The sequence below is a fragment of the Phyllobates terribilis genome, unplaced genomic scaffold, assembly GCF_046119375.1.
Source record: "Phyllobates terribilis strain yellow unplaced genomic scaffold, ASM4611937v1 Scaffold_3__8_contigs__length_932513732, whole genome shotgun sequence".
NCBI lineage: Eukaryota > Metazoa > Chordata > Amphibia > Anura > Dendrobatidae > Phyllobates > Phyllobates terribilis.
This window is the reverse complement of record NW_027362763.1, coordinates 894,736,522-894,760,107: the sequence shown is the minus strand read 5'-3', so window position 1 is coordinate 894,760,107 and position 23,586 is coordinate 894,736,522. Positions and strand designations below refer to the sequence as shown.

Sequence of the window (23,586 nt, the reverse complement as noted above, 5' to 3'; positions counted from 1 at the left end):
TCTTCAAAGTAGCCACCTTTTGCTTTGATGACTGCTTTGCATACTCTTGGCATTCTCTTGATGAGCTTCAAGAGGTAGTCACCGGAAATGGTTTTCACTTCACAGGTGTGCCCTGTCAGGTTTAATAAGTGGGATTTCTTGCCTTATAAATGGGGTTGGGACCATCAGTTGTGTTGTGCAGAAGTCAGGTGGATACACAGCTGATAGTCCTACTGAATAGACTGTTAGCTGCTTTTTTCTTGCCATAATACAAATTCTAAGTAAAGAAAAACGAGTGCCCATCATTACTTTAAGAAATGAAGGTCAGTCAGTCCGAAAAATTGGGAAAACTTTGAAAGTGTCCCCAAGTGCAGTTGCAAAAACCATCAAGCGCTACAAAGAAACTGGCTCCCATGAGGACCACCCCAGGAAAGGAAGACCAAGAGTCACCTCTGCTTCTGAGGATAAGTTTATCCGAGTCACCAGCCTCAGAAATCGCAGGTTAACAGTAGCTCAGATTAGAGACCAGGTCAATGCCACACAGAGTTCTAGCAGCAGACACATCTCTTCAACAACTGTTAAGAGGAGACTTTGTGCAGCAGGCCTTCATGGTAAAATAGCTGCTAGGAAACCACTGCTAAGGACACGCAACAAGCAGAAGAGACTTGTTTGGGCTAAAGAACACAAGGAATGTACATTAGACCAGTGGAAATCTGTGCTTTGGTCTGATGAGTCCAAATTTGAGATCTTTGGTTCCAACCACCGTGTCTTTGTGCGACGCAGAAAAGGTGAACGGATGGACTCTACATGCCTGGTTCCCACCATGAAGCATGGAGGAGTAGGAGTGATGGTGTGGGGGTGCTTTGCTGGTGACACTGTTGGGGATTTATTCAAAATTGAAGGCATACTGAACCAGCATGGCTACCACAGCATCTTGCAGCGGCATGCTATTCCATCTGGTTTGCGTTTAGTTGGACCATCATTTATTTTTCAACAGGACAATGACCCCAAACACACGTCCAGGCTGTGTAAGGGCTATTTGACCAAGAAGGAGAGTGATGGGGTGCTACACCAGATGACCTGGCCTCCACAGTCACCAGACCTGAACCCAATCGAGATGGTTTGGGGTGAGCTGGACCGCAGAGTGAAGGCAAAAGGGCCAACAAGTGCTAAGCATCTCTGGGAACTCTTTCAAGATTGTTGGAAAACCATTTCCGGTGACTACCTCTTGAAGCTCATCAAGAGAATGCCAAGAGTGTGCAAAGCAGTCATCAAAGCAAAAGGTGGCTACTTTGAAGAACCTAGAATATAAGACATATTTTCAGCTGTTTCACACTTTTTTGTTAAGTATATAATTCCACATGTGTTAATTCATAGTTTTGATGCCTTCAGTGTGAATGTACAATTTTCATAGTCATGAAAATACAGAAAAATCTTTAAATGGGAAGGTGTGTCCAAACTTTTGGTCTGTACTGTGTATATATATATATATATATATATATATATATATATATATATATATATATATATATATATATATATAGCTGTCACTACTTTATTATATTGTTCATATTTTTGTACAGCTCTGATAAAGGTCCAATAATTTGGACCGAAACCTTAACTATTTGAAATATTTGTATTTCCGTTAAAAAGAATTTATTTAATTCACTGCAAATTGAGTGCTTAGTCCAGAAATATAAAAAAGTTATGGCTCTTAAAAGAAGGGGAGGAAAAACAGACTACGTAAAAACAGAAAATGACCATGTCGGAAAGGCGTTAACATTTGAGAAAAAGTGAATGTTTAAAACTCAAAAACTTTTAAATAATATATAAATATATATTAAAGGACTAATTAAAGATGTCAATTTTTTTTTTTTTTTTAATATAAATTTTTTTTTACACCTTTAATTAGTCCCTCTCAACATGAGCAGGATGGCAGACTCTGGTGGCTTACATGACAAACCATCAGCTCCCTGCGATTGTGCTGCAGGGACAATGTGGTGACAAAGAGGGATCCCTCTAGCCTCTTGGCAACTAAATGGAACACCTATCAATGTATTCTTAACTGCATTCAGAAAGTTTACCCTCCTCAGGTGCTTCACTGGAATTAATGCAACGTGGAAAAAAAAAATAAAAGTTACATGTTAAGTGTTGCTTTAGTCCAAATTTGTTATTTTCACAAGGGTAAGAGGAGAAATGGAGCCCACAATTTGTTGTGCTTGCAGCCCCACAGGTAGTGAATGGAGCGGTGGACGCATATTCTAACGGGGATAAGCGTTCCCATTCTGTCAATCAGTGCGGGTCCCCTGTGGATATGATGGACAATAACTTGTTTTCTCCAGACAGCCCCTTTAACATGTCATTAATGCCATTTAAAAAAAAATAAAATGTTCCCATTAACCCCACCAACCCAAAGAAACTAGTAACATTTTTCAATATATTGCGTTTTCTTAAATGTTGCTGTTAAGCAGTTATTAGAAGAGTTGAGGGGATTTTTAGGATTAAACCTATAAACCATTCCCATCGCTCCATGACATGTAGGGGCTGTTGTAAAGTTCTATCTAATGATCCCCAGTAGCACCACATTTCTTTAGAAAATCTCCTGAACCGTATGCCAATAAGGGGTCAAGTACATGATGGGGGCGTCCGGACCAGGCAAGTATCTGGGTGAACCAGTGCAAAGCCAGCCCCTCTTCAGTTGATTGACGCCTGATACCTTGTAGATTTTGCACAGTTGGGTCCATATCTTGTGCTTACAGATGATCAGCTGTTCCCGATGTTGGAGGCGGCAGGAACTGCTCCGATACGGAGCTGCACAGCTTAGTTGACAAAATATTGACCATGACCGGGTACTGCATATCCACCCATTATTGATTGGAATAGAGGGCGGATGTGCAGTACCGGCTGCAACCACTATACAGTCGGTGGAGCTGTGCTGTGTAGTTCTGATCGGCGGAGGTGCCAGGTGTCGCTTCCCCACCGATCAGACACTGATGACTTATCCTAAGGATAGGCCATGAATATTGAAGTCCCGTACAACCCCTTTAATGTGGGTATAAGGTTGTGCTGTATATCTTTTGTCCGGTTTTGATCATCCCGTCATGTAACTTACATTATTCCGTTTCTGTCGTACAGATGGCATGGCTTTTAATTTCCAAAGAAGAAGCTGACGACTGTAATCTTATATTAGAGGTGACCGCCGGTGTGGGAGGACAGGAGGCAATGCTCTTCTCTGCGGAGATATTTGATATGTATCAGCGCTTTGCCACCTATAAAAACTGGAGCTTTGACATATTGGAGTATATGCGCAGTGATTTAGGTGAATTGTTTTTGTTGCCTACTTCACTAAAGGCCATACTGTCATCCACTATGCTTATACCAATGATTAATCTGTGTTTCAGGAGGTGTACGGCACGCAACTGCAAGTGTGGCCGGTTCTGATGCCTATAAACACCTGAAATACGAAGGGGGCGTGCACAGGGTCCAGAGGGTACCCAAGACTGAGAAGCAAGGAAGAATTCATACAAGCACCATGACTGTTGCCATTCTGCCTCAGCCAAGTGAGGTAAGGACTGTGAGCCAAAATGATGTTTAGTTTCTACAAAGTTTTAATTTACTGTCCTGTCTTTTTTTTTTTTTTTTTTTTTTTACCTATCCACTTTTAAGTGGCCACAGACATTAAATGGACCATTGTTTGTTTTTGTAATCTGAGAGCAGCATAAGAGACTGAGACGCTGATTCTAGTGATGTCACTTACTGGACTACTTGATGTAGTTTTGATAAAAATCATTTTATTAGCAGGAGATTATTACTAGAGGACCCATAATCCTGCTAATATGTAGTCCTCCATATTCATGAGCTCTCTATAACCCTGTCCCCACCACTGATTGGCAGATTTCTGCCTATGCACAGTGTACACAGAATGCTGTCATTCAGTGGTGGGGACGGAGTTATACAGAGCTCAGCATTCAGAGAGCTGCTAGATCTGCAGCAGAGAAAACTGTGACTTTATCAAAACACCAGCACCCAATAAGGTAACTTATATATTTCTGGAATCAAGGTGTCCGCCCCTATATCATGCTGTCAGATTACATAGCAAAAATGTGGAATTGATTCCTTTTAATTAGAAGTAAACTGATAGTTGAATGACTATTTGCAGACAAGACCATACACATTTAGTCTACATTAGTTGTTACAGTTCACACTGGCTGTACGTGCTAAGCTACAACTAGCCTTTCTGAGAACGTTCTTTAACCCCTTAATGACCTATGACGTACAGGGTATGTCATATTCCTCACTCTGATGTTGGCTCACAAGCTGAGCCTGCAGCTTTACCGGCAGATGATGGCTGATTTAATCTGCTGCTGTTAACCTGTCACATGCCACTGTCAATAGAAATACATGAAGCTGTGGGAAGACCTGAGGCCAGTCCGTGCTCGGACTGATTTGCACGAATGTGCGTGAGCAGGATGTGGTCAGGGACTGTATCCAGCCTCTGAATGCCGATAAAACATGTTCTGTCACTTCTCTACCTGCAGATTCATCTAGTAATTAATCCTAAGGATTTACGGATCGATACAAAAAGAGCCAGTGGTGCTGGAGGACAGCATGTGAATACCACAGACAGCGCGGTGAGGATCGTCCACATACCAACTGGTAGGTGGCTCTGCCGATATTCACCAGGACCTCAAACTCCTAACACTCATTTACTTTAGTATGACACTGATGGCATAGCTGTATGAACACCACAATTATCCTGACCATGTGGCCCAGGATCACTGGCACAAGAGTGCTGGGCACAGCTGCCAAGGTAGACAGCAGTAAAGGCCACACGGCGCCCACTCGTGCTGCTCACCGAGGCTTCCAGAGATTGGACCATTCACACATTGGCTCAGCAGATACCTTTTCCTTTTTGTTTTTTTTAATCAAAACTATGCATTTTCTTTATAAAATTGTATTTTGTATGGTTCCACCTTGGTTCTAGCTGAAAAAAAATGATTAAAAAAAAAACAACAACCTTGCTTTAAGACAGTCACCCAGTCTGAATGTGTGTAAGGCCACATGAGGGGACTGTTACTAGTCAGCCATTGCAGTAGTTGCAGCTGTTTTTTTATTTTTTTGTATTAAGTCTGAGCTTAAGGCCATGGCTCCACCATCTGTATTCGGTCAGTATTTTTTCTCAGGAGTGGGAGCCAAAACCAGGCGAGGAACAATCAGAGAAAAGGTCTAATAGAAACAAGTCACCAATTCTGCATTTATCACCCACTCCTGGTTTTGTCTCCCACTCCTGAGAAAAAATACTGACCAAATACTGATAGTGGGGCTGTGGCATAAAAGGGAATCTCAAAGTTTTTGCTACCCTATCTGAGAACAGTATGAAGTGAGGGAAGACGCATTGATTCCAGCGATGTAACACTTACTGAGCTGCTTGCTGCAGTTTTGATAAAATGGCTGTTTTCTCTGCTGCAGATCTATCAGAACTGATTGGCAGATATGTACACTGTGCATAAGTAGAAAGCTGCCAATCTGTAGTGGGGCGTGGTTGGACTATCTGGCAGCAGGTTTAATAGTCCTCTAGTGATCTACTGCTGATAGTAATTTTATCAAAACTACAACAGGCAGCCCAGTAAATGACACATGGCTGGAATGAGAGTCTCTGCCCTTCATTATGCTGCTATCGGATTACTTACCAAAAACCCAATGACTGACTCCCTTTAAGGATTCTGCCTGAAAATTACTGAATGTAAGCATAGCAATGTAAAAACGTCTTGCTGTGCTCATGTTCAGTCACCTTGAACTTCTGTTAACCGTTTCAGGTCTCCAAAGCCGCAAAGCAGTTAATTGAAGTGACCGGTCCATTCTTCAGGTGGCTTCTGCTTGGAAGCCGCTCACTATTAATATATACAGTAAAAATAAAACAATGTAGAAGATGTTTCAGAAAAAACACTGCTGGCATTTTCCTGAAGTGTCTTTTGCAGGAAAAACTCAACATGTACACTGGCGGCTAAAAGGCTCTGTGTGCACATGCTCTAAAGAGAGGATCTGGACTGATGCTAAAATAAATGACACAATTTTAATAACCGTTAATTTTTATTGTTTGCGACCTGAAACTACTGATGGACGAGTAACCTCTTATTTTTGCGCTTTATACTGCAGGAATAGTTTCTGAATGCCAGCAAGAAAGATCACAAATCAAAAACAAAGAGACTGCCATGAAAGTTCTCCGTGCAAAGTTATACAACATGAAATTAGAAGAGCAGGTTAATAAACGACAGAACGCGAGGAAAATCCAGGTAAATGGCCCACAAAGCTTCAAAAAATGTTTTTTGATGTCAAATTTGTGGCTGTGGTAGCTGAAATTAGAATAATGATCTGGATGACAATCTAGTTCTAAGCTTCATACCCGTCATACCTTCATAATGTCAAGAACATCTCAAATATGCCAGACTACCTATTAAAAGGTAGAAATATCACAAGTTGTATGGATCTTACCCTAGCATGAACTGATGGGGATGATGGTGTTACTCTAGGCCCAAATATTAGGAATACTATGGCATTCATGGTGCCTATATTGCACAATAGTACTTTGGGTTTCTACATGTAGTGAGCTTGAGAGCCACATGTAGCTACTAAGTAACTTGTGGGCAAACTCTTAGGCCCCTATACATTACAGTGCTTAAAGGGGTATTCCCATCTCCAAGATCCTATCCCAATATGTTGTAGGTGTAATAATAACAATAATATTAGCAAATATCCCCAATTAGAAATGTAATATAGTATTTTTAGTTTGCTATGTCTCTTTCCTCATGTGCAGGCAATACAGGACCTTAGGTATCCATGGTTACTGCCACTAGCAGCTAGCTAGCTGTGACTTTATCAGTGGACGTAACCTTGGATGCCTGTTACTTCAATGCCTGTGCACAAGGAAAGAGACATGGTGAATCTAAACTACTATACTACATTTCTAATTGGAAATATTTGCTAATATTATTATTATTACACCTACTACATTTTGGGATAGTATCTTGGAGATGGGAATACACCTTTAAGCATAAAATACTTTGAAAAGTCATAAAGTTTTTGCACATGTCAAATAAAGCAGTTTGGGGCGACTTTACCAAAGTGGGTGAAGGAGTGACGGGCCATCAAATTAATTATCAGTGCTTCTTACTCCAGAAATGTTACTTCAAGGAATTTTCCCACTAACAATATACATTTTAATTAATAGATCTTGGAATAACAGTAACTTCCACAATTGGATGTGTTTAGATAAAATGTTCCTGTGCTGAGATAATCTTATAAATGTGCCCCTGCTGTGTACTGTGTAATGGCTGTGTCTGACCGTACAGGAACATGGTCTGATCATACCACAGCTCCTGGGCAGGGGGGGAAGCAAAAGAGTATACAGACATTACAGCACGGGATCACAGCTGATTATTTCTTTGAGGTAAAACGTTTCCCTGCCTGTTTTACCTCAAAGGAAGAATCCTCTGCGACCCTGTGAAGTAATGTCTGTATACTCTTTTGCTTCCCCCCCCTGCCCAGGAGATGTGGTATGATCAGACCATGTTCCTGTATGGTCAGACACAACCATTACACCGTACACAGCAGGGGCACATTTATGAGATTATCTCAGCACAGGGACATTTTTTTTAAACGCATCCAATTGTGGAACTTATTATTATTCCAAGATCTATTAATTAAGATGTTGATTTAAATTAGCTTTGTTCGTGGGGAAATCCCCTCTTAACTCCATGACTGGAATAACATTTCTGGCGAGGAACATGCTACTGTTGAGATGCGCCAAATTCTTTAAAGTAGTTGTGCATTACTTTAGATTACCCCCCCCTCCCCCCCCCCAATGTATCCTCCCGGGGCCCCTAAGACTTTTTGTAAATACCTTATGTTGCAGATAGCGCCGCTCACAGGCATTATCGGTGGCATCACGTCACCCCGCTCTGACGTCACGACAAGTGAGGTGTGACTCAGCGTTGGGGTCCCCGCAGTGGCTGCCGGGTTGTGTGCGGGGTTCCCCCCCGTGTCACACCCAGCATCCACCGTGCACTTTCCCAATGAATGGGGAGAGGCAGAGAGCGCAGTGGATGCCGGGTGTGATGCGGGGCGGTAACCTCGCCCGCAGCCTGGCATCCACCGTGGAACCAGGAAGACAAAGACCCCCAGCTGCTGCGAGCACTTGTCGTGACATCAGCGGATGTCAGAGCCGGCTGCAGCCGGGGGTCACGTGATGCCTGTGAGCGGCCAATGATAGCGCCGCTCACAGGCATTATCTGCAACAGAAGGTATTTACAAAGTCTTAGGGGCCCCGGGGGGATAAATTGGGGGGAGGGGGGGGGGGGAGTAATCTAAAGTAGTGTACAACCCCTTTAAGTGGCATGTGTCTCTTAATGAATATGGCGTCTTATTCCTGCATCACCTTAAATAAGACTGGCATACAAAACACTAGTCTTAATACGTCGGGGCCTTAGGGCATCCATTAGATGCATCCTAGTTGGTGTCTGTCACACTTGCAAATGTTCTATAAAGACACAATGCTCCAATGTACAAATATTACCACAGTTGTGTTAAGATACCATACTGGGTTCATCTGCATGGTGCCATGTCTGAGCTCATCCCTCTCACCATCAGCTATGTGATTGATGCCTGTGCTGCATGCTTGAACGAAGTCTTCTAATATATTATCAATGGTTTTCTCCAGGTTGGGACAAAAGGAAGGTCTGAAAAAATTAGAACATACAACTTCCCTCAGGACCGCGTTACAGACCACCGGATTGGCATGTCCGTACACAACATTGATGGGTTCCTGTTTGGTGATGAACTTTTAGATGAGATGATTCAGGCTCTTAGTGAATTTTCTGACTACGAGACCCTCATGGAAATGATTGAACACGCGAACATTTGTAAATAAAGGTGCTGTATTTCTAAGGTTCTGTGTAGCATGGCTTATATTCAGTACTGTTCAAAACAGGATGACCAATCCATAATCCAAAATGTCTGCTCCTGACAATCTCTAGCGTATGTATCCGCCCTTAAAGATTACCTTTCACAATATTTTTTGTATATCGATATTAAGGACCAGAAGGGCTGATTAAAATGGGATTTTTTTTGTTCTCTCCCTACAATTGTGGAGATGTGGGCTTTTGTAGTTATGCAGATTTATTTCCCCTTCAGCTAAGGCTGTGAGCACACGTTGCCGATTTAGTGTTTTTTTTTCTACGGGAATTTGTTGCAAAACCTGATGCCAGCAAAGTGAATGAGAAACCTGAAGTGTCTGCACACGTTAAGTATTTTTGACTTGCAGATTTGGTGCAGAAAATAATCCTCGGGATGTCAGTTCTCTGTGCGTTTTTGCCTGCGTTTTTCAACCATTGAATGCACTGAAAAAAACGCTGAAAGAAATACGTTTTTGAGGCTTCGTTTTCCTGCCAAGAGATGCAGAAACGTTGCAGAAATTTCTGCAATTAAATACTAAATGTGTGCACATACCCTAAAGAGGCACTATCAGATTATTCTCTGGGGGCGATTAAAAAAAAAACGTATCACACTGAGATCTCATCATTCCAGGTGTTTACTGTCATTACAAGCACCAGGAGAGGAGAAGAGCTGCCCTGTAATGTCATTACATACCGCACTCTGGGTCTATCCAATGTACAGTTATATGAAAAAGTTTGGGCACTCCTATTAATCTTAAGCTTAATATTTTATAAAAATTGGTGTTTTTGCAACAGCTATTTCAGTTTGATATATGTAATAACTGTTGGACACAGTAATGTTTCTGCCTTGAAATGAGGTTTATTGTACTAACAGAAAATGTGCAATCTGCATTCAAACAAAATTTGACAGGTGCATAAGTATGGGCACCCTTATCATTTTCTTCTTTTAAATACTCCTACCTACTTTTTACTGACTTACTAAAGCACTTTTTTTGGTTTTGTAACCTCATTGAGCTTTGAACTTCATAGCCAGGTGTATGCAATCATGAGAAAAGCTACTTAAAGTGGCCACTTGCAAGTTGTTCTCCTGTTTGAATCTCCTCTGAAGAGTGGCATCATGGGCTCCTCAAAACAACTGTCAAATGATCTGAAAACAAAGATTATTCAACATAGTTGTTCAGGGGAAGGATACAAAAAGCTGTCTCAGAGATTTAACCTGTCAGTTTCCACTGTGAGGAACATAGTTAGGAAATGGAAGAACACAGGGACAGTTCTTGTTAAGGCCAGAAGTGGCAGGCCAAGAAAACATCAGAAAGGCAGAGAAGAAGAATGGTGAGATCAGTCACGGACAATCCTCAGACCACCTCCAGAGAGCTGCAGCATCAACTTGCTGCAGATGGTGTCACTGTGCATCAGTCAACTATACAACGCACTTTGCACAAGGAGAAGCTGTATGGGAGAGTGATGCAAAAGAAGCCGTTTCTGCAAGCACACCACAAACCGAGTCGGCTGAGGTATGCAAAAGCACATTTGGAGAAGCCAATTTCTTTTTGGAAGAAGGTCCTGTGGACTGATGAAACCAAGATTGAGTTGGCGGCAAAAAAACACAGCATTCCAAGAAAAACACTTGCTACCCACAGTAAAATTTGGTGGAGGTTCCATCATGCTTTGGGGCTGTGTGGCCAATGCCGGCACCGGGAATCTTGTTAAAGTTGAGGGACGCATGGATTCCACTCAGTATCAGCAGATTCTTGACAATAATGTTCAAGAATCAGTGACAAATTTGAAGTTACGCAGGGGATGGATCTTTCAGCAAGACAATGATCCAAAACACCGCTCCAAATCTACTCAGGCATTCATGCAGAGGAACAATTACAATGTTCTGGAATGGCCATCCCAGTCCCCAGACCTGAATATCATTGAGCATCTGTGGGATCATTTGAAGAGGGCTGTCCATGCTCGGCGACCATCAAACTTAACTGAACTGGAATTGTTTTGTAAAGAGGAATGGTCAAAAATACCTTCATCCAGGATCCAGGAACTCATTAAAAGCTACAGGAAGCGACTAGAGGCTGTTATTTTTGCAAAAGGAGGATCTACTAAATATTAATGTCACTTTTCTGGTGAGGTGCCCATACTTATGCACCTGTCAAATTTTGTTTGAATGCAGATTGCACATTTTCTGTTAGTACAATAAACCTCATTTCAAGGCAGAAACATTACTGTGTCCAACAGTTATTACATATATCAAACTGAAATAGCTGTTGCAAAAACACCAATTTTTATAAAACATTAAGCTTAAGATTAATAGGGGTGCCCAAACTTTTTCATATAACTGTATCTGGGAATAATGCCTCGATACCTGGGAAAGATCCAGAGTGTTACATGTTAAAAATGCTGCTTCCACGATCATCTTCATCACTGCTCCTCGATGCAGCTCTCCTCTCCTGGTGCTGTCATTTTATTACAATTCAGTCACCTACTACTCCCTTGGGAGAGGAGAGCTGCAGCAGTGATTAACCACTTTACAGCCTGTGCCGTATTTGTACGCACAAGGCTGTAACCCCCGGTTCAGTGAGAGGGCTCTGGCGCTGAGCCCTCACTGAACCGGGCACATGTCAGCTGATTCTTACAGCTGACATGTGCCCGCAACAGCCGCGGGTGGAATCGCGATCCACCCGCGGCTGTTAACATGTTAAATGCCGCTGTCAATCTCTGACAGCAGCATTTAACATTGCTTCATCGGAAGCGCGTCACTTACCCCGCCCATCGGTGACCCGTCACGTGATTGCGGGTCACTGATGGGTGGGCATGACAACCCTGGGTCTGCAGCAGACTCCAGTGGGTGTCATGAGCGGATCGCTATGAATGCCACCTAGTGGTCAGTACTCATAGCACAGGACCATTTCTGCTACACAGAGGTGATCTGCTGATCACCTCTATGTAGCAGAGGCGATTAGACAAGTGCTGCTTCTAGTCTCCTATGTAGACTATAGAAGCATGCAAAAAGTGGAAAAAAAAATGTTTTTAAAAAAATATAAAAGTTTAAATCGCCCCCCTTTCGCACCATTCAAAATAAAATAATAAAAAAAAAACCACATACACATTTGGTATCGCCGCATTCAGAATCGTCCGATCTATCAGTATAAAAAAAGAATTAATCCGATCGGTAAACGGCGTAACGAGAAAAAAATTCTAAATGCCAGAATTACGTATTTTGATCGCCACAACATTGCAATAAAATGCAATAACAGGCGATCAAAACATTGGATCTACCCCAAAATGGTATCAATAAAAACTTCAGCTCGGTGCTCAAAAAACAAGACCTCACCCAGATCCCGAAAAATGGAGACGCTACGGGTCTTGGAAAATGGCGGCATTTTTTTTTTTTTTAAGCTAACTTTGGAATTTTTTTTCACCACTTAAATAAAAAAGAACCTATACATGTTTGGTGTCTACGAACTCGTAATGACCTGGAGAATCATAATGGCAGGTCAGTTTTAGCATTCAGTGAACGTGGTAAAAAAAAACAAAAAAAACCCCAAACATCTGTGGTATTGCACTTTTTTTGCAATTTCACCGTACTTGGAATTTTTTTCCCGTTTTCCCGTACAAAATATGGTAAAACTAGTAATGGCGTTGAAAAGTACAACTCGTCCCGCAAAAAATAAGCCCTCACACAGCCATATGGACCAAAAAATAAAAACGCTATGGCTCTGGGAACAAGGGGAGCAAAAAACGAGGTAAAATCTCAGTTTTGCGAAGGGGTTAAAGATGACCTGTCAGCAGGATATTCCATCCATAACTAAAATTATGAGTGTAGCCCCCACCCCCACTTAGGCTTGGTACATTTACATCTTTGTAGTAGAATTTCATTGGGGCAAATCTATTTTTAAAGTTTTATTCTTGAGTGCATCGGGGAAAGGTAGTCACCAGCTCTGCTGTACTTTGCTGCCCACCACCGGTCATTGATTGATTGATTGGGTCACTCTTCCTTCAGTGACATGTCTTCCCTGTGCAGGTCATCATTTGTCCAGATTCGTTTCATCAGAAGGGGCGGTGCAGGAGCTCCTGATGACGTTGCGAGATCAGTGTACCGGCTCCCGCAACGGCATTAGGAGCTCACTGCTCACGTGCTGTCCTTGCAATAAACCTGGGCAATGATGGCACCTGCGCAGGGGAGACAGGTCACTTTGACAGGTCACTCTTCCCTATCAATGGCCAAAATACAGCAGAGCTGGTGAGTGCAGTGCCTGCCCCCATGTAGTTGAGAATAAAACTTCAAAAATAGATTCCTCAAAAATACCTCAATGGAATTCTACTAGAAAGGTAGTGTAATGAGCACTAAAGAGGCTTTACACGCATACCTTGAGTTGAGGGTTGAATATCCTGCTAACAGGTTCTCTTTAAGATGATTGTGAGCAGCATTTGTCACATACATCTTCATCATTGGTCCTCGCTGCAGCTCTCCTTTTTCAGTGCCTTTAATATTACATCTACAGGAGAGTAGTAGACTACTGTATTGTAATGAAATTATATCGCCGGGAGAGGAGAGCTGCAGCTAGGAGCCGTAATTAAGATGAACGCACAATCGGTGATTGTAACATGTCACGGTCTGGATCTATACCCGGTATTGGGGCACTATTCCCCGATACCTGGGATAGATCCGCAGTGCTGTACAGTGGGTATAAAAAGTCTGCACAGCCCTGTTAAAATTACATGCTTTTGTCATGTAAAAAAAACATCACACCAAGGAGTAATTTCAGAACTTTTTCAACCTTTGTCACCTATAATCTGTGTAATTCAGTAGAAAAATAAGCCGAAATATTTTCGTGTTGAAGAAAAAAAAACTAAACTAATGTGATGGGGTAAATATGCACACCGTTACAGTAATACTTTGTTAAAGTACCCTTTGAATTTATGACAGCTTTCAGTCTTTTGGGGAGGAGTCTATCTGCATAGCATATCCTTCCTTGCAGTAGCTCTATAAATCTGTGAGATCCTGTGTACAGCGCCCTCTGCAGGTAAACCCACAGATTTTCAATTGGATTCAGAACTGGACTTTGGCTGTGCCATTCCAAAAATTTGTTCTTCTTTTGGCGAAGCCATTCTGTTGTTGATCTGGAGGTATGCTTAGGGTCATTGTTGTGCTGAAAGGTGAAATTCTTCATCTTTGGTTTTGATGTAAAATTGACTGATATTTGGAACTGTTCATAATTCCCTCCACATTGACTAAATTCCTAGTTCCAGCTTCCAAAAAAAACAGCCCCAAACCATAATGATACCTCCATCATGCTTCACTGTGTGTATGGTGTTCTTTTGGTAATGTGCAGAGTTAGCTTTGTGCCAGATATACCTTTTGGAATATGGCCAAACAGTTTAACCTTGGGCTTATCAGACCACAGTTTTCCCACATGCTTTTGTCAGACTTGATTGTAGGTTTTGGTAAAATATAAAAAAATAAAACCCAGGATGAAATCATAATAAGCAAATACCCTGCAGTAAATAAATAAACCGCAATAGTGCATGAAAATAATATAGGATGTTGGTTAACATCATTTTGATCAAAAAAATGTAAAAGCTATCCCACCAGTTAATCTTTAGTTTTTTTTTTATTCTTTTTCTTTTTTCTTGCAGTCTGTGTAAATAAGTGTGGCTTCCCTTTTCTTTCAGCTGGACATTACATTCATGTAGTTCCTGATGCCTGGGTGCCCATTAGCCGGGTCGCAGTAGAGACATCTCAGCCCTTATCCACATGTACGTCATTTGACAAATGGTAAGGTTTTAAGTTAGCACCGTCCTGAATAGGGTGAACGTGACATGGTGGGATGTCTTTTTTTTTTTTTTTTTTATACATCTTTTTGATCAAAATTATGTTAACTAAGCGCCCTATATTATTTTCATGCACTATTGCTGTTTATTTATTGCAGGGTATTTGCTTATTTTTTTTTTATCTTGGGTTTTGTCTGTTTAGTGACCAGTGTGAACATGCACCTACATTCTACATGCACCTACATTCTACATGCACCTACATTCTACATGCACCTACATTCTACATGCACCTACATTCTACATGCACCTACATTCTACATGCACCTACATTCTACATGCACCTACATTCTACATGCACCTACATTCTACATGCACATCAACTTATATTCCAGTTCATCTCTTTAGGTTTTTTGGTGAAATATAGCTAGGCTTGGATATTTTTCTTTTGTAAGAAAAGGCTTCCATCTTGCCATCCTACCACACCCCACAAATTAGACATATGGAGAATACTGGAAATTGTCACATGCAGTACACAACCACCACTTGCCAGAAATTCCTGCAGCTCCTTTAATGTTGCTGTAGGCCTCTCGGCAGCCTCGAAGACCAATTTTCTTCTTGTCTTTTCATCAATTTTTGAGGTACATCCAGTTCTAGTTAATGTCACTGTGTCAAATTTTAAAAGGAAACCTGTCATGTGAAAAAATGCAGCTAGACTGCAGATATGGGGTTAATATGCAGGTTAATAGCACTGAAAGCCCGGCTTCGGGGAGGAATGAAGTTCATCTGACTCAGCAGTGCATCAGTGCCGAGCTGGCTGTCAGTCAGTGCATGGTTTCTGGCGATGCTCACTGTGTACGGAACGGTGACTGAAGCCGCACCTCTATGACTGGAAGCCTGAGGCTGCTGGTGGAATAAAGTTTAATTTATTCGGTCGCCCATGACAGCACCATGTGAGAGAGAGGATCCGCCCATCAAGGACAGGAAACCTACAGGTTAAAAAGGGCGGCCCTCTCCTCCCGCCTCAGTTTAGGTTTCGTGTCCATGATGGGGGACCTTGCAGGCTTACCTGCAGAAGATGGACTCCTGTCCCAGAGAGGGCCACAGCAGGTGGTTGGAGCCGGTCCGTCCCGGTCCCCTGGAGACGCCACGGCAGGGCTCATGGGGGCGCCTCCGTGAGCGTTGCGGCGGGCGCGACATCGCCTCACGGGAGGTAGATGTCCGCCAGGTGTGGGGCCGCTAGCGGGCTCCCCCCCCGCTACAGCTTGCAGGAGATCCAGGTCGCGCCGGCGGCGCACGTGACGGGCGGCGCACGTGACGGGCGGCGCGACCTTCTGACGTGACTTCCGGTGCGCCGGGCAGGAAGCCCTGTGACGTCATCGGAAGGGGCGGGGCTCGTTTGAATTTTTGGCGGCGAGCAGCTGAACGCCGGGGGATTGAGGACCTGGCGGCGAGGAGTCCACCTGGATCCCACCTGGACCCCACCTGGACCAGGGGAGGAAGACCAAGGAGCAGGTAACGCCCTCCTGGGTTTAAAAAAAAAAAAAAAAAAAAAAAGGAAACACACACCCACACATGGTACCGGTATGGCCAGTATATAAAGGGTCTGGTAACATACAGAGGTGCTTCCCAGCCCATTCTTACATTGTAAGCTATGGAAGATTCACAGGAGCTGTCACCTAGGCAACAACATCTGCTGCAGGAGCAGCCCTCTGGGGAGCCCTCACAACTAGTGGCGCAGCGTCATTCCCGGCTAGGGTCTGGTCGTACAACTAGAAGAGCTACCACTAAGAGCAGGAAGGACGGTCCGGCGCGGCGTGATTCCTCGCCATGCATGTTGGATTCCTCTGCTTCTACGGTACCGAAGGTTCTGTGGGGTGAGTGGAATCTTCGTGAAAGTTCTACTAATGTTTCCTCCTTCTTTCTATCTATGACTTTCTTTTAGAGCAAGAAATGTTCCTCGAAGTCCAAGCACAGAGAGTGTGCCTTATGCAGCTATCCGCTCCCTGATTCATATAGCAAAAGGTTATGTCAGCTTTGTATCAGCAAAATGATATCGGAGGAGACCCCAGATTTTTCCCTAGGCCTAAGAACTTTAATAAGAGAAGAAATAGGCAAAGCATTGCAAGGTTCAGAGTCTGGGCATATTCCTCAAGAAACCCAGCTGGGTTCAGACTCTGAGCTATCGGTCGCTTCCTCCTCCGCCTTCTCTTCCTCTGATAGTGAGCCAGATAGACAGTGCTTCCCCCTGAAGGAGGTCGATGCCCTAGTAAAAGCCGTCCGATCTACAATGGGGATAGTGGACTCGAGGGTAGAGAAGTCAGCTGAGGATGTTATGTTTGGTGGTCTGGGGCTAAAGAAGAGAAGGGTCTTTCCAGTAAATTCAAAGGTGAAAGACCTCATTGATAAGGAGTGGAGAAAGCCTGACAAGAAGGGTAGTGTTCCTCCATCCTTTAAAAGGAAATATCCGTTTGAGGATGCTATGTGTTCCTCCTGGTTAAAAGCACCCAAGCTGGATGTTGCTGTTACCAAAGCAGCGAAAATAACTTCCCTCCCGTTCGATGATATGGGTGCATTGAGAGATCCCCTAGACAGACGGGCTGATACTTTCCTGAAAGGGGCATGGGAGACAGCTGCGGGAGCACTGAGACCAACAGTAGCAGCTACCTGTACGTCCAGAGCCCTGATGGTGTGGCTTGAACAGCTAGACAGTCAGTTGAAGGATGGGAATTCTGGACGATAGAATTATATTAAAACCTGATCCAGCCTTTCTTCCTAAAGTGGCCACTCGATTCCATAGAACCCAGGAAATAGTTCTCCCGACTTTTTGCTTCCCGCCCAAAAATCAAAAAGAGGAGAGACTTCACACTTTAGACGTTAGGAGGTGCGTACTAAAGTACTTAGAAGTATCACGTGGCTTTAGAAAAGATAAGTCCCTATTTATATGCTATCAGGGGGCTAGAAAGGGTTGTAAGGCCTCAAAGGCTACAATCGCTAGATAGATCAAGGAGGCCATTTCCCTCGCATACTCCTCAGGGGATAAAGAGATACCGGAGGGATTGAGGGCGCATTCTACCAGAGCGGTATCAACCTCCTGGGCGGAGAAGACAGGGCTTTCCATTGAGGAAATTTGTAAGGCTGCCACTTGGTCTTCTCCCTCTACTTTCTATAGGCACTATAGATTGGATCTGGGTGGCTCTGCAGATCTCACTTTCGGGAGAAGGGTGCTTCAAGCTGTGGTCCCTCCCTAATTTCCTTCGTCTCTGTAATTCTCTCACGTGGTGCTGTCATGGGCGACCGAATAAAGCCTTAGTTACTTACCGGTAATGGGATTTTTCGGAGCCCATGACAGCACCTTTATATTCCCTCCCTTCACTGGTGTTGTGCACTCCCGTAGATTTGATTTCTTTTTGTGCACCCTTGCGGGAAATTGATGAAAAGTAATGTACTTAATGTGATTATGTTTTGTTATAACTAACCTTGGCGGTACTCTCATGCTCTGTTAACTAAACTGAGGCGGGAGGAGAGGGCCGCCCTTTTTAACCTGTAGGTTTCCTGTCCTTGATGGGCGGATCCTCTCTCTCACGTGGTGCTGTCATGGGCTCCGAAAAATCCCGTTACCGGTAAGTAACGAAGGCTTTCCTCCTAGCAGCCGGGCCTACAGTGTGGCGGCCGCATGGCGTCAGAACACTGTTAACTTACAGATTAACCCCATATCTGCTGGCTAATCACATTTTTTCACATGGCCGGTTCCCATTAAGCCACTTCTTGATGACAATCTTCACTTTGTTCCATTGTGTATATATAATGCCTTGCAAATGTTTTTGTTCCATTCTCCTGACTTGACTGCTTTCAACAATGAGATCCTTTTGCTATCTTGTAAACTTTTTATGGACCAAATAAGAAAATGTCAGGAAAATCCTACCAGAACAGCTAAACTTTATATGGAGTTAATTAGAAACACTATAAATGAGGTCAGCTTTGTACCAATTCGTTAACATGAGTTTAAACATCAGTGACTAATTCTGAACACTACCGCATCCTCAAGTATGAGGGTGTTCACACTTATGCAACCACATTACTTTAGTAACATACATAAAAACATAGGTTGAATAAAGACCTAGGTCCATCAAGTTCAACCTTTCTCCCCCAATTGTACTCCCTACACTAACACTACTTGTTTTTTTAATTTTTTTATTTTTCTTAACGGATTTGTACAGATTATGTGTCACATTTAAAGGCGGAAAAAGTTCTGAAATGATTCTTCTTGGTATGATTGTTTTACATGGGAAAAAATCTCGGGTTGTTTGCCCTTTTTCCCCATCTATGATGTTGCCTTCTTTATGATTGGCACAAGAGTCATACAGTGAGAAAAGTAAATGCCCATAGAAAATATTCTGATCAAATAAATATTTTGAAAGGTCCTCTTAAAATAGGAGTATCGAACATTTGCCTGAATTGAACATGCATGCCCTGATTCATCAAATCGATTACGCTAGAACCCTGACGTAAACTGCTTTGAAAAGTCACAAACTTCTGGCAATTTCATGCCAGTTTAGCTCAAAATGGGTGGATCTGAGGCTGGTTGAGCGTGTGATACAACAGCTTGTCTAATTGGATCTCTGCCTTAAAAGCCTCCAAAAATGGAGTAAGATTTGTGGCGAGGCGCACACAGTTTGTCAGACACTCCTGAATCATTAGAGGCATAAAAATCACTGGTCCTGATGAATCGGGGCCCCAGTCTTAACAGATCCACATTAGTCTTGGGCGGTTCATGTGCCACTGTAATCTCAGCTCATCTGGAACTATGCTGCTGCGAAGGCTGATTGCGAGGGGTCATCTCTCCTACTTTACTCTGTGAAAATCAACTCTAGCTATCAGAGGAATTACTTTCCTACATACCTTTGAATTCTGGTAATACCCAAAATTTATATTCTAACCAGCCATAGGATAGCGATTAACTTCCTGATCATGGGGTGTCCAACCGCTGAGATCATCTGTAATTGTGAGAAGGGGCCTCTGCTCCATTCATTGTCTGTTGTCTATTAGAGTACAGCGCTCAACTTCCTCCATCATTGGGATTACTGGGTGTATCTGCAGCACTGCAATGTGTTGTATTTGGAAATTGCAACATATTACACTCATGGAGTGGATTATTGTAGGCTAATACTGCATGAAATAGCGCAAGGCCATTTATTGTGCATAAGTGTAGAATTAAATGTGTTAAAACAATTAAAAAGCCCGGTCTTGAAGTCCATTTGCATTCCACAATTATCGTGCAAAATCTCGTTTTGCAATAATTGTGCGGTGTAAACAAGCTGCCAATTGCCTCACAAAATACTTGTTTGTTTGGTGAAATTCAATTTAGGTTTTCTCGAAAGATCATTGTTCTCAAAAGCTCATTGTCCTGTGTAAACAAGTTGTGCTGCCGAGAACAATGGCAGCCTATGCGCACTGAGCGATCTGTTAAAGGTAAGCTAATGTGAATTTTTAGTGCCTTGAAAAAGTATTCATACCTTGTGAACTTTTCCACATTTTATACCCACAAACTTAATTGTATTTAATTTGGATTTTATGTGATGTACTAGCACAAAGTAGCAAGTTTTTGTGAAGTGTGAAGGAAATGATACATGGTTTTCTAAATATTTTAAAAATATAGATCTGAAAATGTTTTGTCCATTCTTCTTGCAAATTAGCTGTAGCTCAGTGAGATTGGATGGAGAGGGTCTTTGAACAGCAATTTTCAAGTCTTGCACAGAGTTTCAATGAGATTTAGGTCTGGACTGTGAATGCAATGAATATACTTTGACCTAAACCATTCCACTGTAGCTCTTGCAATATGTTTAAAGTTGCTGGAAGGTGAACCTACGCCGCAGTCTCAAGTCTTTAGCGGTCTTTAACAGGTTGTCCTCCAGGATTGCCCTTAATTTAGCTCCATCCATCTTCCCATCAACTCTGACCAGCTTCTCTGTCCCTACTGAAGAAAAGTATCCCCACACCATGATGCTGATACCACCATGTTTGACAGTGGGGATGGTGTTTTCAGGGTGATGTGCAGTGTTTTCCACCACACACAGCATTTTGCATTTAGCCGAAAAAGCTCTACTTTGATCTCCTCTGCCCAGAAGACTTTCTTCCACATGCTAGCTGTGTCACCTACATGGCTTTGGCAAATTTCAAATAAGACCTTTTTGTGGCTTGCTTTCAAAAATTATTTTCTTCTTGCCATTCTTCCATAAAGACTAGATTTGTGGAGAATATGATTAATCACTGTCCTGTGGACAGATTCTCCCACCTGAGCTGTGTATCTCTATAGCTTCTCCAGAGTGAGCATGGGTCTTGTGGCTGCTTGTCTAATTAGTACTCTCCTTGCTTGGGATGTCATTTTAGGTGGACATCCAAGTCTTGGTAGGTTCAAAGTTGTGCCTTACTCCTTCCATTTTTGGATAATGGATTGAACAATGCTCCTTGAGATGTTCAGAGTTTGCCCTAAGGTTTTTATAACCTAACCATGCTTTACTCTTCTTCACAACTTTATCCCTGACCTGTCTAGTGTGTTTCTTTTATTTTCATGATGCTGTTTGATCCCTAATGTGCTCAAATAAATCTCTGAGGCCTTCACAGAACAGCTGTAGTTATACTGAGAATAAATTACACACGTGGACTCCATTTCGTAAGTATGTGACTTTTGGAGGCAGTTGATCACTCAGGATTTTATTTAGGGGTATCAGACTACAGGGGCTGAAGACGAATGCACATTACAATTTTCAGATTTACAAGTGCTTCTCACTAAATTAGAATATCATCAAAAAGTTAACTTATTTCAGTTCTTCAATACAAAAAGTGAAACTCATATATTATATAGAGTTCTTATGAACACAGTGATCTATTTCAAGTGTTTATTTCTGTTAATGTTGATGATTATGGCTTACAGCCAATGAAAACACAAAAGTCATGATCTCAGTAAATTAGAATACTTTATAACAACAGCTTCCGAAATGTTGGCCTACTGAAATGTATGTTCAGTAAATGCACTTAATACTTGGTCGGGGCTCCTTTTGCATCAATTACTGCATCAATGCGGCGTGGCATGGTGGCGATCAGCCTGTGGCACTGCTGAGGTGTTATGGAAGCCCAGGTTGCTTTGATAGCAGCCTTCAGCTCGTCTGCATTGTTGGGTCTGGGGTCCTCTCATCTTCCTCTTGACAATACCCCATAGATTCTCTATGGGGTTAAGGTCAGGCGAGTTTGCTGGCCAATCAAGCACATTGATACTGTTGTTTTTAAACCAGGCATTGGTCCTTTTGGCTGTGTGGACAGGCGCCAAGTCCTGCTGGAGAATGAAATTTCCATCTCCGAAAAGCTTGTTGGCAGAGGGAAGCATGAAGTGCTCTAAAATGTCCTGGTAGATGGCTGCACTGACTTTGGTCTTGATAAAACACAGTGGACCTACACCAGCAGATGACATGGCTCCCCAAACCATCACTGATTGTGAAAACTTCACACTAGACCTCAAGCAGCTTGGATTGTGTGCCTCTCCACTCTTCCTCCAGACTCTGGGACCTTTTTAAACGCTTAGGAAGCCTTTGCAGGTGTTTTTTGTTAATTATTCTAATTTACTGAGATAATGACTTGTGTTTTCATTGGCTGTAAGCCATAATCATCAACATTAACAGAAATAAACACTTGAAATAGATCACTCTGTAATGACTCTATATAATGAGTTTCACTTTTTGTATTGAAAAACTGAAATTAACTTCTTGATGATATTCTAATTTAGTGAGAAGCACTTGGTTTTCTAATTTTGAAAATATACATGTAGCATTTCATTTACCCTTCACAAATACTTGCTACTTTGTGTTGGTAGATCACATACAATACATTAAAATACATTAAAGTTTTCTGGGTGTAACATGGAAAAAAAATGTGGAAAAGTTCATGGCGTATAAATACTTCTTCAAGGCAGTGTATATGATTACTGCATTTTGTTTTTGGGTTTAAAGGGAATCTATCAGCAGGTTTTTGCTACATAATCTAACCATAGCATGATGTAGGGACAAACACCCTGATTCCAGGGATGTATAACAACTGTTGCACCTAGTAAACTATCAGGTTTCTCTGCTGCAGATTTGTCGGGGCTCACTAGATGAGCCCAGTCTAATCCCCTCCACATCAACCACCACTGATTAGACGCTTTCTGTGTACATTGTATAGTGACAGAGAGGTTAGTCCGTATTGGGGGTGTAGCTACTGTAGACCAGGAGGCACTAAGCTCAGTTGTCCTGTAGTGATAATCTACTTCTGATAAAACACTGATTGTATTGAAACTGAAAAAAACAGCCTAGCAAGGCCCGCTTCACATGTTTTCATATTGCTGGAACTGGAAAAAACAGTACCGGTGCTGTCAGTGTGTAACATCCGTGTGCACCATCAGTGTGACAAGTACTGGCGTATGGGGGAAAAAACAGTACAGTTAGTGCTATTTCTAGGCCCCAGGTGCTGAATCCAACTCTCATCATCGCCTGGTCTCCCTGTGGTCAGTGAGACCAGGCGATCCTGGTAACAGTTGTTGTCAGCACTGCCGTCTGTGAATCACGCGTATTAAGTGAATAACTAGAAAAAAAAAAAAAAAAAGGTGTGGGGTCCCCCTTAATTTTCCTCACCAGCTGAGGGAAAGCTGGGGACTAGTGTTCTTATTCTGGGAATGGGCTAATAGGCTGGGAACCTTTATGGCTATTAATAACAGCTCACAGTTATCTACCTACCCTTTTACTGGTTGTTAAAAGGGGGGGGACCCCAAAAAATGACATGGCGTCCCACCTCTTTTAATAACCAGCAAAGGCTAAACAGACAGCTGTGGGCTGGTATTAATAGGCTGGGATGGGGC

At 42.5% G+C, this 23,586-nt stretch overlaps 1 protein-coding gene across 2 annotated transcripts in view; it reads left to right on the top strand.

Moving 5' to 3' along the window:
• The window catches only part of LOC141257774 (peptide chain release factor 1-like, mitochondrial), a 67,934-nt gene that overhangs the window by 6,315 nt on the left and 38,033 nt on the right, over window positions 1–23,586 (top strand). Inside the window, exons 3-8 of one of the 2 annotated variants that reach the window (XM_073672736.1) lie at window positions 3,115–3,298; window positions 3,381–3,544; window positions 4,518–4,635; window positions 6,136–6,272; window positions 8,696–8,897; window positions 14,604–14,706. In XM_073672736.1, the coding sequence (XP_073528837.1) occupies window positions 3,115–3,298; window positions 3,381–3,544; window positions 4,518–4,635; window positions 6,136–6,272; window positions 8,696–8,897; window positions 14,604–14,706 (908 nt within the window). Of the gene's footprint in view, window positions 1–3,114; window positions 3,299–3,380; window positions 3,545–4,517; window positions 4,636–6,135; window positions 6,273–8,695; window positions 8,898–14,603; window positions 14,707–23,586 lie in introns of those variants that run through there. The other variant, XM_073672738.1, reaches the window with a different exon arrangement.